The 17,528-nt window shown below is 43.8% G+C and overlaps 1 protein-coding gene across 2 annotated transcripts in view; it reads right to left on the reverse strand.

Annotated features, from left to right (window-relative positions):
• The window catches only part of CAMK4 (calcium/calmodulin dependent protein kinase IV), a 97,718-nt gene that overhangs the window by 30,309 nt on the left and 49,881 nt on the right, over nucleotides 1–17,528 (reverse strand). Inside the window, exons 4-7 of one of the 2 annotated variants that reach the window (XM_081930688.1) lie at nucleotides 17,302–17,355; nucleotides 14,391–14,453; nucleotides 14,047–14,129; nucleotides 2,317–2,389 (exon numbers count right to left, since the gene is read on the reverse strand). In XM_081930688.1, coding sequence (XP_081786814.1) covers nucleotides 2,317–2,389; nucleotides 14,047–14,129; nucleotides 14,391–14,453; nucleotides 17,302–17,355 — 273 coding nt within the window. The remainder of the gene's footprint in view (nucleotides 1–2,316; nucleotides 2,390–14,046; nucleotides 14,130–14,390; nucleotides 14,454–17,301; nucleotides 17,356–17,528) is intronic. The other variant, XM_081930689.1, reaches the window with a different exon arrangement.

A 17,528-nucleotide genomic window follows, 5' to 3' on the forward strand; every position in this document is an offset into this window, starting at 1 on the left:
AGCAGCGAGTCAGAGGATTCTCAAAAGGGGGTTACCTTAATCAAGCAAAAGGGAGGAGAAGGGAGAAGCGGAGAGGAGCCCAGTGGAAGACAGACGCAGCAAGAGGCGTCTCAGCCGGAACGGAGTAAAGGGGGTGGAGTCGTCAGCCTCTCGGAGGGAGCAGGATTAGGAGAGAACAGAGAAAGGGGGTTGGAGCAAGGTGTTCAGCCGGAAAGGGTGGAGAGCAGAACAAGGGGTGGTGTAGCGGTCGAAAGAAAGGTCAGCAGCAACGTACGCGCGCCAAGTTCAAACGTAGAGGCGCGCGGAAGTGGAGAGAGCTCAGGGGAGGAGCCCGGCCCTAAAGCCAGAAGGAGGGGGGAAGAGGCGGCAGAGGATTCAGCCTCAGGCGAGTCACGGAGAGAGGGAACCCAGGGGGGCAGGAAGACCCTGCGGAAAAGAAAGGAGAGGAAGAGGTGGTCTAGAGCCAGGCTATTAAGTTGGTGTGGAAGAGGGGAGGAGTCAGAGGGGACTTCAGCGGTCTAACGTGACAGACGTACGGCCACGATGCTGAACTGTACGAGAAGCAGAAATCTTCAATAAACTTTTCCTGTAAATAAACTGCAACGGAGTGAGGTCTCTTGTGAGCTGGGACCCGTCCTGGGTGGCCGTGACAGATGCTAAAAAAACAACCCATTTGCTCATGGTTTGGATCAGCAGTGGAATGCAGTGGACCTATTTAAATATGGCGACTCACACAGGACTACTGAACTGATACTTGATGGTTTCTGCCTTCCTTTACTTCGTGTTTGTAGCCATGTAAGAAAAAGTTAACGAAAAGTTAATTTGTATTTTGTTAGAATAAATGTCACAGAATAAGGAAAAGCTGCTCACCTGACCTCCTTCCAGCTGTGTTGCTGCTGCATAAGGTAAAGTTACTCCTGCCCGTACGGGCCAGTCTTGACAGACTCTGGGGTTGTGCGCCCATCTCACTTAAGAGGCCAGGGGCCAGCGCTGTCCGGAGACACTTCCGGGTCACGTGGCCAGCATGACATCGCTGCTCTGGCGAGCCAGAGCTGCACACGGAAACGCCGTTTACCTTCCCGCTAGTAAGCGGTCCCTATTTATCTACTTGCACCCGGGGGTGCTTTCGAACTGCTAGGTTGGTAGGCGCTGGGACTGAGCAACGGGAGCGCACCCCGCCGCGGGGATTCGAACCGCCGACCTTCCGATCGGCAAGCCCTAAGCGCTGAGGCTTTTACCCACAGCGCCACCTGCGTCCCACGTTGCTGCTGCATACTGGGAAGGAAAGGGGAGGGGGAGGCAGCAGAGAGGTCAGCGCGGTGCAAACACATTGGAAGTAGTGCCAGATTGGCTCCACATTGTGTCTGTGTTACCCTTATGTCATTGCTGCATTGCCTGCCCCCCTCCAGAAGCAATGGCGATAGAGGGAGGTCAGGTAAGCAAAGCAGCCCCAATGTGCTGGTTTAGTTTCCACAATGCAATGATCTGCTCCAAGCTTAACCCAACCCTCTGGAGCAGATTTTTGAGGGTGCACAGTGGGCTGCAAGAGGGACAGAGGAAGGTGATGCCCTGTTGCACAAGCAGAAGTCTGTTTCACTTATGCACAGAGAGCATTGGATCACAACCCAATGAATGCAAGGTCCTGGCCTGCAGATTGCTTGGATTGTATAATTACTTCTCAAGCCCACACTGGCAATGGCTCAGGTATGAACACAGGCTAAGCTTTCAGTTTGGGATGAAGCAATCTCTAACTGCTTCACCACATGCCCAGCAAAATGAATCATGTGGATATTAAAACATTGTCCATCAAATGGTAACCAGGGAAGTTGGTGTAGAATGCTATCTGGCCTCACATTCTCCATTTGAGTACAAAACTCAATGCTGCCCTTGAACATCTGCTGTTATTTTGTTAACTCTCTACACAGTAAGAAACATACACCCCAAACTGCCTAAATATAAAAGCAATATTCTAAAGATGCTTTACCAGAACAAACGGATAGCTATTGGCACACAGAATATTGACACAGAAAGTGTCGCTGTCAAAGCTGCCTCCTCATTCTTGATATAAATGACCAAGAGTGAAAATAAATAGGTTTCACAGAAAGTGAGCTGTCATAACAATCATTCAGGTATGCAGCATGAAAGATGACGCTGTCGCAAGATCACTTTTGCCTCAAAGATGCCGCTGATTTAGACAGGTAAGCAGAAAAACAACCCAAGAACTGTAGGCAAGAGCTGTCACACCTATATGTATACTGATTACATAAATTGCTCCATGTAAGTGAAAGATTATTCTGCAAGACTAGTAATGCTTACAGCAACTGCCTCCAGGATTTGTTTGACAGCATCAGCAGCATCTCGTTCACTGTAATATCCTTTTTCCACAATCCTATAAAGAAACAGAAGATTTATTTATTCATAATAAATTTGCATGCTGCCCTTAGCATAAACATACAAACCATACGAAACACAGCATAAACATACAAAGCACATAATAAAAGCAAGAACAAAAGTGAAACACACCCATAACCCCTCCCCCCAACACATTTAAAATGACAAAGATTGCAAATCAGCCCAAGGCCTGGCTGAAGAGGAATGTTTTCACTTGGCACGAAATTTCACTTCGGACTCAACGGTTACAAAGAAAGCACAGTCCTAGGTAAATGTGCAATTAAAAATTAATCACACAGTAATCAGAGCAGACACATCTTATAGTCTAGGAAGAATACTCTTCTGCAGAATAAAAAAAGCCACTTGCTCATGGCTAAAAATAGATTTACCAAGTATACAGCCGCTCTGATTCTCAGCTAATAACAAAAAGATTGTTTTTCAAGACATCAGCTTAGGTGCTATGGGAATGAAATGAATTTGTGCTAATAAATGCAGTATCCTTAAAAGGCTACCGTAAAAAAAAAAAACCTTCATACTTATGAACTCCAGAATTAAAGGGCAGATACACAAACTCCATACTCTTAGTCAGGAATAAGCCCTTCTGAGTCCAATGCTATTTATTTCTGACACTGTGTAAAGGACTAAAGTCATGGCTTGCAAGCTTAACCAAGCTACAATGAAATAAAAGTGATATATAGGAAAAGGCAGGAATAGGTAAGGCCATAATATGCCTTCTATTTTGTGTATATATACACTAGTTTCATTCATTCTGTGATACAGCTTTCAGGTCTAAGTGCTGTTCCGTAGTGCCTTACTTTTACAGAATGGGAGTCTCAGTGTTGCCATTGATAACTACTGAAAAGCTGGGCCACACGGTTGGCTTCCCAAACAACAAAACCATGAACCAGGCTCTATGGATATAGCTGAAACTATTCCCATGGCTGTGTTGGCTGGACATGCATATGGCTGAGAGATTGGCCATACTCCTGGCATGTATTTGGTAACAGTGATTTTATGATTTAGCCTTAAGTAAACCATCTAGCCCTAGGGCAGGTGAGGCAACTGCATACTAAGGCTAACAAAGCAGCAGGGTTTCCTAGAGGTTGTGCAGGGTGCTACTTGCATTCATAACTTTTTAGGAGCTTTTGATTACACTGCAACTGCTAAAAGCTGCAGCATAGGACCAAGCATTCACATTGCCATAGCTCCATTGCGCAGAAGATCATTTTAGAGTAGGGGTAGGCAACCTAAGGCCCAGGGCCCGGATGTGGCCCAATCGCCTTCTCAATCCGGCCTGCAGATGGTCCGGGAATCAGTGTGTTTTTACATGAGTACAATGTGTACTTTTATTTAAAATGCATCTCTGGGTTACTGTATTTGTGGGACATAGGAATTCGTTCATTATTATTTTTCAAAATATAGTCCGGCCCACCAAATGGTCTGAGGGACGGTGGACCGGCCCACAGCTGAAAAAGGTTGCTGACCCCTGTTTTAGAGGAATAATCCTCATACCTTTTACTCTGTGGCAGTTGCAGTGAAATCAATGGATCTACTCCAGAATAAATGATTTGAAGACTGCAGAAATAATCTGTTGTCTCCTGTACAGAAGCAGCATTTTGTTTTCAGGCTGTTCACTGACTGAAGGCTCCGTGAACTAAAATGTGATCACAGCACAGCTGCTTAGAAAAGAAGATTGCTTCCATGCTATAGTAATAACCACAGTACAATGAAAATAATACAGCAAAATAACCTTGAACAATCAATTATTGCAAAGTGCTTCTGAGTTGGAAATAGAAAGAAAGAAAGTTGGTATATTTTGAGGAACTGAGGCATTCGACAGCCGACCTTTCCCACAGACTCACTTTTATTACTCTATTGATCCGAAAGAGAGAGAAAAAGATTAATATGGCTCAGCTCAGAAAAAAAAATAACCACAGAAATATTGTTTTGTACAGGGTTCCCAGCTTTAAATTTAAGAAATATTGGCCACCTGAGTCCATGGGGAGAATCAGAGGACGCCAGAAATGGCGCTTGGCAGGGTATGAGGTAAAATATCATTGCCTGGGCTTTCTCTGCTATTTACTGGGTTTTTAAAGATATTGATTCTAGTTACTTCCCAGAACATTGTTTTACTAATAATAATGGATAGTTTGGCAATGCTGCTTCAGCAGTTCATTAGACAACTGAGACACATGTGAGTATATGGGACACTGAAGAAGTACACTATCTTGTCAGAGGCTACACACACACACACACCCCACACACACAAAAGAACACGTCTAGATCATTTATCAGTGCTCTCACCTTCAATTGTCAGCTCATGCTTTTCTAAGTGCTAAATTATCTGATTTATTGATGTCAAAAAATATCTCAACAATGCAAAAGTTTATGCTATTATTCATCCCCCTACTCCTCAGTTTTAATGAACTAAGAAGGCAAATATAACTTCTCTGTATGTTCAGCAAGGGTTCTCCCTCTCCTTCCACTGAGACATGGCCAATGCAACCCCCCCCAAAAAAACCCAAAACTTATTTCTTTCTGCTCATATGAGGACCTGATAATTATCACTTTGCCTTTTAACCGCCCACACTCAGAATAATTTTTCATGGGGAAGCAGACAATTCAGTGGGTTGTATCCAGTGGTGGCTTTGCCTCACACAAGTCAGGGCATTTGATTTTTTGCCAATCTGCCATGCCCACTTAAGTCCCCCAATCACCCTGGAAACTGGTTATGAGAACTAGTGGGACACCCCCACAAAAAATAAACACATAATGGGATATGGCTCAGAGATCTGCAATAGGTAAAAGGGAAAGCACGATGTCACAACATGCATGAAACATTTCCACTAAGGCAAAATCACATTTGGATTCAATGCAGCATTTTAGATTGCTAAATGACTGGTCCAAAATCACTTAGGACTCAGCTACATTAGTAAAGAAAAACCATTTTATATGCATTATAACACTATGACACCAGATGGCGCTGTGGAGTCCCATCTTTTGTCAACATGATTTTCCTTTATAAAGCTTACAACGCATTTAACTGAAACGCTTCTTTGATGTGTCTAGATCCAGCCTGGGTTATATGAACTTTAAAAAAAACTTTTAAAAAAACAACAAACTGATTTCCCAGGGACAGAAATCAAACATTACTTTTCTGGATCAAATTTTAATAATAAAATACATTATGGTTTAGAGCTGACAGCTATGCGAATCACCACGGAACACACTGAATGACAGCTTTTGCTTTCTTTAAACTTTTGCAGCTTCCATAGTATTTCAAAATTCCATTGAGGCACCATCTAGAGCTGTGGAGTTTGTTGTCATCAATACGCCTAGGACACTAAATTTATATTTAATTAACTTAACATCCAGAACAGCTATCTCAGCTTGAAACCAATGTCTGGAAGCAATGGATGTGGTAAGAAGCAATGAAAAAAGAAAACCCCAGGTGTTTAATCCAAAGAAGATGGAGGTGATGCTGGTGTATAACTTCAAGGATCTTGAAGGACTTGTTAGGAAAGATGGTAATAAAGGTAAAGGACCCTTGGAATGTTAAGTCCAGTTAAAGGTGACTACAGCGTTGCAACGCTCATCTTGCTTTCAGGCTGAGGGAGCTGCCATTTATTCATAGACAGCTTTCAGGGTCATGCGGCCAGCATGACTAAACTGCTGCAGTGCAATGGGACGAGTGCCAGAGCATACAGAAATGATGTTTACCTTCCCGCCACAGTGGTACCTATTTATCTACTTGCACTGGCGTGCTTTCAAAACTGCTAGGTTGGCAGGAGCTGTGACAGAGTAACGGGAGCTCACCCCGTTGCAGGGATTCGAACCGTTGACCTTCTGATTGGCAAGCCCAAGAGGCTCAGTGGTTTAGACCACAGTGCCACCACCGTCCCTAGGAGAGATGGTATCCCATATCAGAAACACTGGGGGATGGGGAAACACAAACTCTTGAGAGTCCCATGGACTGCTAGAAGATCAAACCTATCCATTCTTAAGGAAATCAGCCCTGAGTGCTCACTGGAAGGACAAATCCTGAAGCTGAGGCTCCAATACTTTGGCCACCTCATGAGAAGAGAAGACTCCCTGGAAAAGACCCTGATGTTTTGGAAAGCAGAAGGAGACAACAGAGGATGAGATGATTGGACAGTGTTCTCGAAGCTACCAACTTGAGTTTGACCAAACTGCGGGAGGCAGTGGAAGACAGAAATGCCTGGCGTGCTCTGGTCCATGGGGTCATGAAGAGTCGGACACGACTAAACGACTAAACAACAAATGTGAAGAATTCGGCACTTAATTGAATAAATATTTCTTCTACTCTCCTATTTTAAATCACTTACATTATTTCATTTTTCTAACATTGTATAATAGCTAGATGATTGTCTAAAGCAGAGACTGATGCACAGATTAAACTTGCTACAAAGCAATGCTTTTAAAATTACCGGTATCTTGGGGTTTTTTCTTTTCTTTTGCAGAATGAAACTGTTGAAAAGTTTTTAAAATATTTAAAACAAAATGGGATCTCTTTATTCCGCTAAGAAATCTGACAGCATATGGAAGGCTTCCCCCAGTGCCTGCCATCAGCATTGATGCAGTTCCAGTTTCTTGTTGCCAAGGTATCTTTAGATAGTTACAAAGTGATGTGTCTTTGAAAATGAATTCAGTGCGCTAGTTTTGCACTTACTTCAGAAATTTTAGCAAATGTCAGCTAGCTAGCCTTGTAAGAGATCATATTCTGACTTGTCTAGCTGTCATGAAGGAACTGTGCTTGGCAATGGTGCTTTCTCCTGCTTCTGACACTGCCTACACAGCGTGACGCTGTCTCGAGATCTGGCCATATAGCAAAGATGAACATGAAATTATGTTGCAGTTATATAACCCCAAAGGCCTGGAAACAGTGTTATGTGTTCTGTATACCTCACCGTCATCATGTGAATAACAGTTTACAGCAGGGATGGTGAACCTCTGTCAGGCCCTAGATTGCCATTGCTTACCAGTCATACAACCACTACCACCCAAGCCTTTCAGACTGAAATGTCTGCAAAAATGCACTCAGGCTTTGTCTCTGAACTTCACTGATTGCCATTTCTGCCTTATTCAGCAATGTTTTCCTGCTCAATATTCTTGATTAGAAACTCTTCAGTGCGAGCCTTGAAAACAGATCTTTTTATTTTATTCTTAATCCAGTTTATGGCTCCACACTTAAGAAACAGCCTGTCATTCCTCTGCACCCTTCACAACTCCTTCCTGCACCAGTTTATTAATTTATTTGGGGTGGGGAGTGGGGAGTCAGCTACAGACTAAGCCAAGATAACTCCATTCCATTTTTTTTTTAATATAATTTTTATTAAGATTTTCCAAATTAAAAACAAATTAGATCCAATTCATACACTTTCTTCCAAAACCAAAGCCAGGACTTCCCCTTCCCGCCCCCAATTGCGTTCCAAATCTTCCGAATAAGCAATTAAATTCAACAAGTTTTTATCCCATGACTCACTTAACATCAATAACCCAATTTTTCCAAATTCCCATCCCCTAAGATCGATTTTTTCCCTTCCACGAGTTCCCCCTTTCAAAATTTTATAAAAAAAGAAAAAAAGATATAAAGATAAAAAAAATAATTTTACAACCTTTGGATTCCAAATTTCCCTCCCCCCTTTCTCTGTTGTGTTCCTTCTATCCCTTCATCCTAATGTCTTCCTGAAGTTCCTACCCACTTAATCCATATCCCTCTAGTAGTTTGCCAGTCATATTTAATTACAAATGTCCAATCTTGGAAGGAATCTGTCTCAAAAAGGGGCCCATTTTTTCTATCCAGATTTTTATATCCAGGAGTAAGAAACTCCCATTTAATTTCCATAAGCTTGTCAAATCTGGATGTCCCAAATGTTCCCAATTCTGTCCAGTTCATGATGTTTCCATATTCTTGTCATTCTCTCTCCTCCTTCTGTTTCTCTGTTTTCCCGCAAAAATGTTCTTTTTCCATGACCTTCTTATTTTCTGCAGAGGCTTGTTATTCAGAAGCAAAACATTATGTCATGTCCCTTTCGTTTTCCAACTAAAGAATCCATTGTTTCCTGTAGTTTGTAGCCCTCTGTAGACAAAACAATGTTCCATTTCTGCAGTTCCCAAGAGATTAAAAGTTACAACTGTTCAGGTTTCCTAAGAAAAACACATGCAATGTCGCTCAGCTCCTCTAGGTGGATCGCAGTAACTAAGTTCCCTTCCAGATCAAATCCATTAGTCCAAATAGTTTGTAAATCCTTATTTGAAACAATTTGTATACAATTTAAAACAAATGTAACCGGCAAAGTCCTCAAAGCAAAGTCCCTGCTTTATTCTTCCGTTTTGACAGCCTTTGACAGCTGTCAAAACTCCCGATGCTCTTCCCCAGGTAGTTTCGCGGATCACTCCAGGGATTCCGGGGGGGGGGGGTTGTTTTTTTAATACAAATTCCACTTTTCTCCTCCAGCACAGTCTTATAATTTTCCCTCGCAAAGTTGCTAATTCATGAAGATAGAGATACGCTCGATCTTAGTCGTTAAGTCCTTTGTTTTGGCTCTTCTACAATTAAGGGGTAGGCTGACTTCCTTTTTTCCACCTCCCCCGTTCGCTCCAGATTTTAAAAATTTATCCCTCTTTTTTAATCCATAATCCAATTACTCACGGGTTCTTCTTTTAGGTCCAAATTTTCAATAGAAGAAGTCAGCGCTCTCCGCCGGATGGCATGCGGCTGCGCTCGGCAGGGATAGCAGAGAACTCAAAGCACCACGCTTCTCCCCGGCGCCCGATCCGTAGCCTTTAAAAAGGCTCCTTCACGAGCCGGGAGGGCGCTAACGGTGCCAGCCGAGTCTCCATGTCCACGGCCTCACTCTGGCCGTGGTTTTTGAGGGTCCCCGCATCGCCGGTGCGGTAGGACCCAGCCCCTGCCGAGCAGGCTCCCTCCGGAGCTCGGAGGGAGCCCGCCATTCGGCGATGGCGCCGACCCGGAAGTCCAAGATAACTCCATTCCAGGACCATTCGGAAGGAGGGTGTTTAAGGCAGGGTGGTCCAAAATCATGCACTCTTCTTCTTCTCAGGCTGTGTTTATTTACAGACTTTGCAAGAGACTCAACTGGTTTTGAACATTCTGAAATCTTCTTCTTCTTCTTCTTCTTCTTCTTCTTCTTCTTCTTCTTCTTCCTCCTCCTCCTCCTCCTCCTCCTCCTCCTCCTCCCCTGCCTTTTATCCTGACAGGAACTCAACGCGTGCTTTCGTTAACAATGCAGACAAGCAGTGGGATGTCTGAGTTAGACAATTCTTCACCGATTGACCGATGTCCGCCTTAAGGTTAGTGGTTGACATTCGCAGGCAACTCTCAAATGAATGATCTACCAGGTTGTTTTGAGTTTGGGACTTTATGAAGTTCATGTTTGAAAATGATTGTTCACAGTTCACCCACCCACCCTCTCTGGCACTAAAGTTCCCTTCTCTCCCCCACTAATTGGTGCACCCCAAAGCTCAAACTTCTCTGCATTGCAAAAAACAGAAAGAAAGCAAAGTCTCTCTCTCTCACACACACACACACACATACACCCACACCCACACCATGCTTCTTCTCTGCACCAGTGGGTCATAGAGCACAGCCTATTGGCTGCACAGAAAGCCTCTCCTCCTCACAGAGGAGGCAGAGGGTGTTTCAGCCCCTGCCCAGCTGCTCCAGCTGTCGCACCACACCTCCAGGTGGCCAGCCAATTGGGTGGTGGCTTGGGGGCGGGGTTTAACCGCTCAAATGTGGCAGTGGCAGCACTTCCCAGCCATTGTGCTGCTGGTTTTTGCCTACCTCGTAGCAAATCGTCACAACATTTGGGTATTGGCGGTTAGCCATTGGAATATGGTTGTGTATTGGAGGGCAGGGTGTGGCCATCGCCTACCCCTCCATTTTATGGGTATTCCGGTAAAGGAATCCGGCGGTCGTGAATCCTGTCCAACGCCCTTGCTGGTGGCTAGGGCCATGCCACGACCCCCAGTGACATCAGGGGAAGATTTCAGTTGTATTTGCATCAACAGGCTCCTCCCACTGGTGGTTAACCCTTGATAGACTCACCCTTCCCTGAGGGGGTGGAGTCACGCTCTGTTGTTTTATCCAATGCTAAGCCAATACCTCTCACATGCTGTAATCAATAAAGTTGTGGCCTTTTTTAGCCCATTAACCTAATATACTGCGTCCATGTGTCTTTCTTATCCTCAAGCGGGTGGCGGGTCCTTGAATCACAACTCCTGCAGCAACAGGAGAGGAGGAGGAGGAACAGCAGCAGTAGCCTACCTTTGGCTGCGGCCACCATCTTCACCAGCCCGATTGTGCTGCCCCGGGTGAGGTACAGGGTGAGGAGCTGGAGGGCCACAAAAAACAGCTGCAAGGGCCACATGTGGCCCACGGGATGCGTGTCAGACCACCCTGGCCCAGGTGAAAGCCATATGAAAGAATCCATGTAATGTGCTCTCTACAGCCAATCATCCATAGGAACCTGCATTAGGAAATTCTCAAAGTTCGCAGATATAAGCAGATAAGAAAAACAGGGCCTGCTTGGTTAAATAAGGTTTAGCACAGAAAAATGGACCTAATTACTATGAGTCTGTCTTACCTCTAGGATCACGCAGCGCTGCCGTCCGAAGGAAAAAACGCAAGAATGGGAAAGTGTTCAAAGTGGTCTGATTTTTACAACTCATTACGATGATACAAATCTTGATGATGGGTTATTTTATCCTCCGCTTCCTGGTCCTATTAAATGCCCATCTGTTTCTTGTATACTTTTGCCTGACCTGCAGATCTGACCACATGCATTTGCTGGCAATTTGCCCACATTCGCCTTCTGAAACTCTCACTGTTCATTACTCTCCTCTGCTCTGTTGACCTTCTATAAATAATAAACCTGTTTGACATACTGATGTGACCAGCATGTTCATGATACACACTGTTTACTTTTGTCAGGGTATTGGAGCATAAGAGGTATGAAACTTCTTCTCTGTGATTTGTGGTATAAAATGTTGTCTTTGAAAGGCTGCCTGGGTGAGAATATCCCTGTGTGTGTGTGTATGTATGTATGGCATTTTTATCTCAGCTTTTATCCAAGGAACTCAAGGCAGTACACATGGTTCCTCGCACCCTATTCTATACCCAACTCTATGAGATAGTTACAGGTAGGTAGCCGTGTTGGTCTGCCATAGTAAAAAAAAAAAAATTCCTTCCAGTAGCACCTTAAAGACCAACTAAGTTAGTTCTTGGTATGAGCTTTTGTGTGTATGCACACTTCTTCAGATACACTGAAACAGAAGTTACCAGACCCTTCTATATAGAGGTACCACTTTAGCTAATGGGGCCTCCCGCTGCTGCCGCCGCCGCCACATGATTTCTGTTCTCAGAGCCAGTGTGGTGTAGTGGTTAAGAGTGGTAGATTCGTAATCTGGTGAACCGGGTTCACATCTCCGCTCCTCCACATGCAGCTGCTGGGTGACCTTGGGCCAGTCACACTTCTTTGAAGTCTCTCAGCCTCACTCACCTCACAGAGTGTTTGTTGTGGGGGATGAAGGGAAAGGAGAATGTTAGCTGCTTTGAGATTCCTTCGGGTAGTGATAAAGCGGGATATCAAATCCAAACTCTTCTTCTTCTCTTCTTCTCATCCTGAAGCAAAGTTCTTAACCTGAGGTACTATTTCTGGGTTAACGGAGTCTATAACCTGAAGCGTCTGTAACCTGAAGCGTCTGTAACCTGAGGTACCACTGTATATAGTTTAAGTGACCCTTGTAATGTCACCCTTCCCAAATTGTCCACCAAGAAACAGAGACACCAAACAAGAGTAGCTGAAAAATGAATCCACTTTTAGTGCTCAGTTCCTCTCACTGGCACTTTTCTTGTAGTTGACACTGCTGCCAACTTTGCCTGGTAACAGAATCCTTTCCCCTTCTATTCAAAGTTGCAGCTCAAGCTGGATTTGAAAACTTAAAGGAAACACTGATGAATTTTTGCTTTGCAAATGTTTCCACTGTTGGGCGCTGGAGTGGTTTTGGTTAGTGAGTGGAATGATTTCTGGGAATGTGTCTCCTTTCAAATTGGGCAGCTTTTGAAGGAAAAACTCATTATGCATGAGTTCGAACTGAGATTCTGTTCCTGACAGTCATTGCAATTAACATATGAAACTACTTAAGTGTGCATTAGTCAAATCAGTCTTTCAATACCCACCTAGCAGAAGAAGAGCGTAGAGAGGGGTCCGATGTAAGGAATGCTTACTTAAACCAATTGCCGGTTGGGGAAAGAAAAATAAAAGGCATGGTTGCAGAGGAAAGGAGTGCAATTTAAGAAACAAAAAGCTGCAAAATAGTGTGGGTGTTTCTTTCCTGGCAGAATGGAAAGAGGGAGCAGTTGTTTGATGACAGCTCTCACTCTCACAGCCGACCAGTGGAAAGGGAAATGGTGGCATGGTGAGGCAATGCCAGTAACTAGGTGCTGCAAACACTTAAGTGATGTTAAGAGGAGGGGCAAAAGAGAGTTAGAAGCCAGATGGGATGAAAGGGTGAAACAAACCAGAATTACTTTGATAATTTGCAGTTCATCCTTTGGTTTAAACAAGGTTCATTGACTTGCTTAAATAAACCATTGTTTAATAGTTTAATGTGACAATAATAATAATAATTTATTAATTATACCCTGCCCATCTGGCTGGGTTTCCCCAGCCACTCAGGGCGGCTTCCAACAAAATATTAAAATACAGTAGTCCATCAAACATTAAAAGCTTCCCTAAACAGGGCTGCCTTCAGATGTCTTCTAAAAGTCTGGTAGTTGTTGTTCTCTTTGACATGTTGTGGGAGGGTGTTCCACAGGACGGGTGCCACTACCGAGAAGGCCCTCTGCCTGGTTCCCTGTAACTTGGCTTCTCGCAATGAGGGAAACGCCAGAAGACCCTCAGGGCTGGACCTCAGTGTCTGGGCAGAATGATGGGGGTGGAGACGCTCCTTCAGGCATACTGGACCAAGGCCATTTGGGGCTTTAAAGGTCAGCACTAACACTTTGAATTGTGCTCGGAAATGTGATGTGTGAACCACACCACTGCTGTGACAAAAACAGGCTTCAACCTTATTCATATTGACCAGGTACCAGAAATGTCAGCAGGGATACCATGTGATGTGCAATGCAGCCACAGTTCTTGTTAAGAAACCTAGGAGGGAAAACATTAGAAACAGGCTGCTTCCAGTTGCTTCTTTTGTGATTGCAGATCTGGCCATGATGCCCTGAGGCATTTAAAGTACTGCCTGCAACCTTTCTCTAGCTTAGATCCCCAGATGTTGGTGGACTACAGCTCCCATTATCCCTAGCTAGCAGGACCAATGGTCAGGGATGATGGGAGTCCACCAACATCTGGAGATCCAGGGTTGAGAAAGGCTGCCTTAGGGGCTTAGCTGAGAAGGGACCTGAGGCCTGTTCCTCTTACACCCTAACAGGGTGGTCCTTGAGAAAGACATTTGCTTTGAAGTCTGCCCTGTGAGCCAGAGGTGAGCAAGATCACAGCAGTTTTCAGGGCAGGACAGTGGAAAACTAGTCCCCATTCAATAGTAACTCTTCATTATAACAACATTCCTGGAAGAGATATGGAATAACTTTCACACATCACCTACCTGTCAAACAGTTCTCCTCCCGTGACCAGCTCCAAGACAAGGCTGATTTCTGTGGGGGTTTCAAATATCTCCTTCAGTCTTATCTGAGAAAGGCACAAAATAAGGAATTTTTTCAATTTCAGAGAAAGTATGTATATATTTCGAAGGTCAACAGCAAGGAAGTTACAGTGAAGGATGAATGTCTCATTTATCCCATTAACTTGGTCTTGGGGTTTGTTTGAACTTATTCTTGTTTTTAATTACTTCTTAAAACCTCTGCTTTTCATTCTGCCTAAAGGTTCCACAATAAAACATCTGTATCACAAGCAAACAAAAAAATGTGTTGTAAAAAATACCCAACTTACAATATTTGGATGTGAAAGTCGAAGTAGAACGCCTATTTCTGTTCGGACAATCTTCTTGTCTACCTAGTTAAAGGGGGGGATGCATAATAAGTTTTTGGTATTCATCTTAGACATTTTTAACTATTACTATGCAATCCTAAACACATGTTCTAGGAAGTGAGTCCTACTGAAGTCACTGGGACTTACTTGCATGCTAATATATTTAGGATAAGGCTGCAGGTTAAGAAATAGATATCTGAGCAAATATACCAGCATTCTTAAAGAAAATTCAAAGATTTCAGTAACGTTTCTTACAAAATTATGGTGGAAATTTGATCAGCACCCATTGTTTCAGCTGACAGGAAGTTCCACTGGATCAAAAAGTTTTCTATCTGCAGACGGCACAACCTGCTACAACCACCTGTCTCATTCAGCAAGGCTACTTTTTAAAATATTGCATTACCATTCAAGCATCCTATATATTTACACAATATATTAGAAACACATTATTATTCTGAAACCTGCCTTGTGTCCAATTACCTTCTGAGCACAGTTCCAGCGACATCAGTGTGACTGCAAAAACCAATATAAGAAAATATGCCTTCCTTTCTTGAGTTTAATGTCTACATAAAAAGACAGTATGTTGTTCGAAGACTAGTGGTGCAGCAATAAAACTGCTAGCACGTTTGCAAAGCTAAGCAGGGTCCGGCATGGTTTCAAAGTGGATGGGAGACCGTATGTTGAGATTCCTGCATTGCAGGGGGTTTGGGGTAGATGACCCTCAGTGTCTCAACTCTATAATTCTGTGAAGTGGAAGGCAAGTAGGCTCAGGGGGTGGAGAGGATGGTGGAGGGAATCTTGCTAATACCAGTGAGAGGAGAAAATGCTCCAGGCACCGAGGTCAACATCACTGAAACCTATATAATGAAAAGAAATCATAAAAATAAAATTAATAGTAGATGTGATCCGGGGCACAAAGAGGTCTGAAGTCTGAAACAAAGATGATCAGCTCTTTTGGACAGATTTGAGAATACCGCAAGATACTGAGGAGACAAGAGAAATAAGTTGACACTAAGTCTGAGGGGGGGGAAATATGTTCAAGAAGCAGAAGCAAGGTGTACATGAAGCAAGACTTCCCTTTGTTTTATTAGGTTAGTAAGCACTCCCTGCTGGCGAATATCTGTGCCCCCAAGCTACTTCTGTGTGAGGCAGCAGTGACCCTCTAGTGCCAACATGTCACAGAGGATTCTCTTTTTACAACTCTACAAAGTTAATTTTAGAAATGTGCTCAAAGACAGAATTTTATATCACTTGTTTACACATTTGGGAGAGGGGAAAGGTTTCCTCTGTGCTCTGAAAAGACCCAGCAAGCTAGCTGAAACAAGAGGGTAAGGAATAAGTGCCTAGAGGGTAAACAAGAACGGAAGAAAGGAACAATGGGGGGGGGGGGGGAGAGAATCTTACTGTTTTGTAAGCTCCAGTAGTTTTTCTGACTGCCTCTCCACTTAAGATGAATGTTGCATGTTTCAGCAGAACTCATCACTCAGCTTTATAAAATAAAACATTAATTACTCAGTCCTTCAGTGCACTCTGTGCACCCAGCAGATTTTTGTTTTTGTTTGTTTCCAGTTTCCAGTTCATGCAATGCTCAGAAATTCCATTTGGCAGTTTCCATCCCTGATTTGCCAGTATGATATCTACACATGTTCATACCACAGAGTAATAGTTGGCATTTATTATTGTCCCACTTTAACATTTTGAAGTCTCAGGATGGAATTACAAGGTTCCATCTGCAAGCATATTTGCTTGCCAGATGGAACATTCCCCTCTCTGTATGTGCTGTTCTGGGGTTTTTCCTGACCCCCTCAAATGCAATTTCAGGGCAGGGGGCATGTGGGGAGGGGAGGGAAGAAATGAAGAAGTTCCATTCCACAAGTGGAAACCCTTGCACAAAGCTTCTGCTGGCAGGGTTCATTAGGTGAATCCCGTCTTTAATGTTTGTTCAAAATCGTTACATAGAATTCATGACCAAGAGTTGCAGTAAATGCCATCTACCAAGCAACAGCTGCTGCACACATGTTACTTATTTCCTTGCAGAATGAATGCTGTGCATTTAGCTGAATGTGCAGCATAAATACTAGGCGAAATGCACTCTTTACCATTACAACAAACAGTCCGCTGTCCAGGTTCAAGGGACAATGTTATTCTTATTGCTCCTCCTTACTATATAGTCCAAGTAACAAGGCTACTGACTGATTAGCAATAATTTATTTACATGAATGGCATTTACCTAAGGCTGCTTTAAACACAAGGCTTCGAATGTGCGATTCAGTGTGTGTACAGACATTGAATTCCTGCATGAATTAGCCTTTCACTTCCCATGGAGCAGGCAGCCCAACATCAATGAAAAGAATGGAAAATTTCCTCTGCAAGCAGATCTTTTGCTGCATGGGATTACTAAACTGGGCGGGTATATTTTTGCAGTTCTAGTTTTTCTGAAGCCACTTAATACTCTCTTCCTATTATCAAATATGGGACGCGGGTGGCGCTGTGGGTAAAACCTCAGTGCCTAGGACTTGCCGATCGTATGGTCAGCGGTTCGAATCCCCGTGGCGGGGTGAGCTCCCATCTTTCGGTCCCAGCTCCTGCCCACCTAGCAGTTCGAAAGCACCCTTAAGTGCAAGTAGATAAATAGGTACCGCTTTATAGCGGGAAGGTAAACTGCGTTTCCGTGTGCTGCTCTGGTGCTGGCTCGCCAGAGCAGCTTCGTCACGCTGGCCACGTGACCCGGAAGTGTCTCCGGACAGCGCTGGCCCCCGGCCTCTTAAGCGAGATGGGCGCACAACCCTAGAGTCGGACACGACTGGCCCGTACAGGCAGGGGTACCTTTACCTTTACCTTTATTATCAAATAAATATAAACATAGCAATACCTTTTCTTGAAACAACTTCTTTAGAGTTGCACAGAGCTCTTCAGCAGGCAACATCTGAAATAACATGTTCGTTTACAGATTACTATAACAGCTTTACGCCCAGTTTAGCCTTGGCCCAATGGATACATTGGAGCTCGTGGTACAAAAAATAGTATATCCTTACACAGTGCTATTTTTCTAGAAAAAGAGGTGCCGGAACTCACCATGAACGCCTCCCTTGTTCTCTT

The sequence above is a fragment of the Podarcis melisellensis genome, assembly GCF_964234715.1.
Source record: "Podarcis melisellensis genome assembly, chromosome: 11".
Classification (NCBI taxonomy): Eukaryota; Metazoa; Chordata; class Lepidosauria; order Squamata; family Lacertidae; genus Podarcis; species Podarcis melisellensis.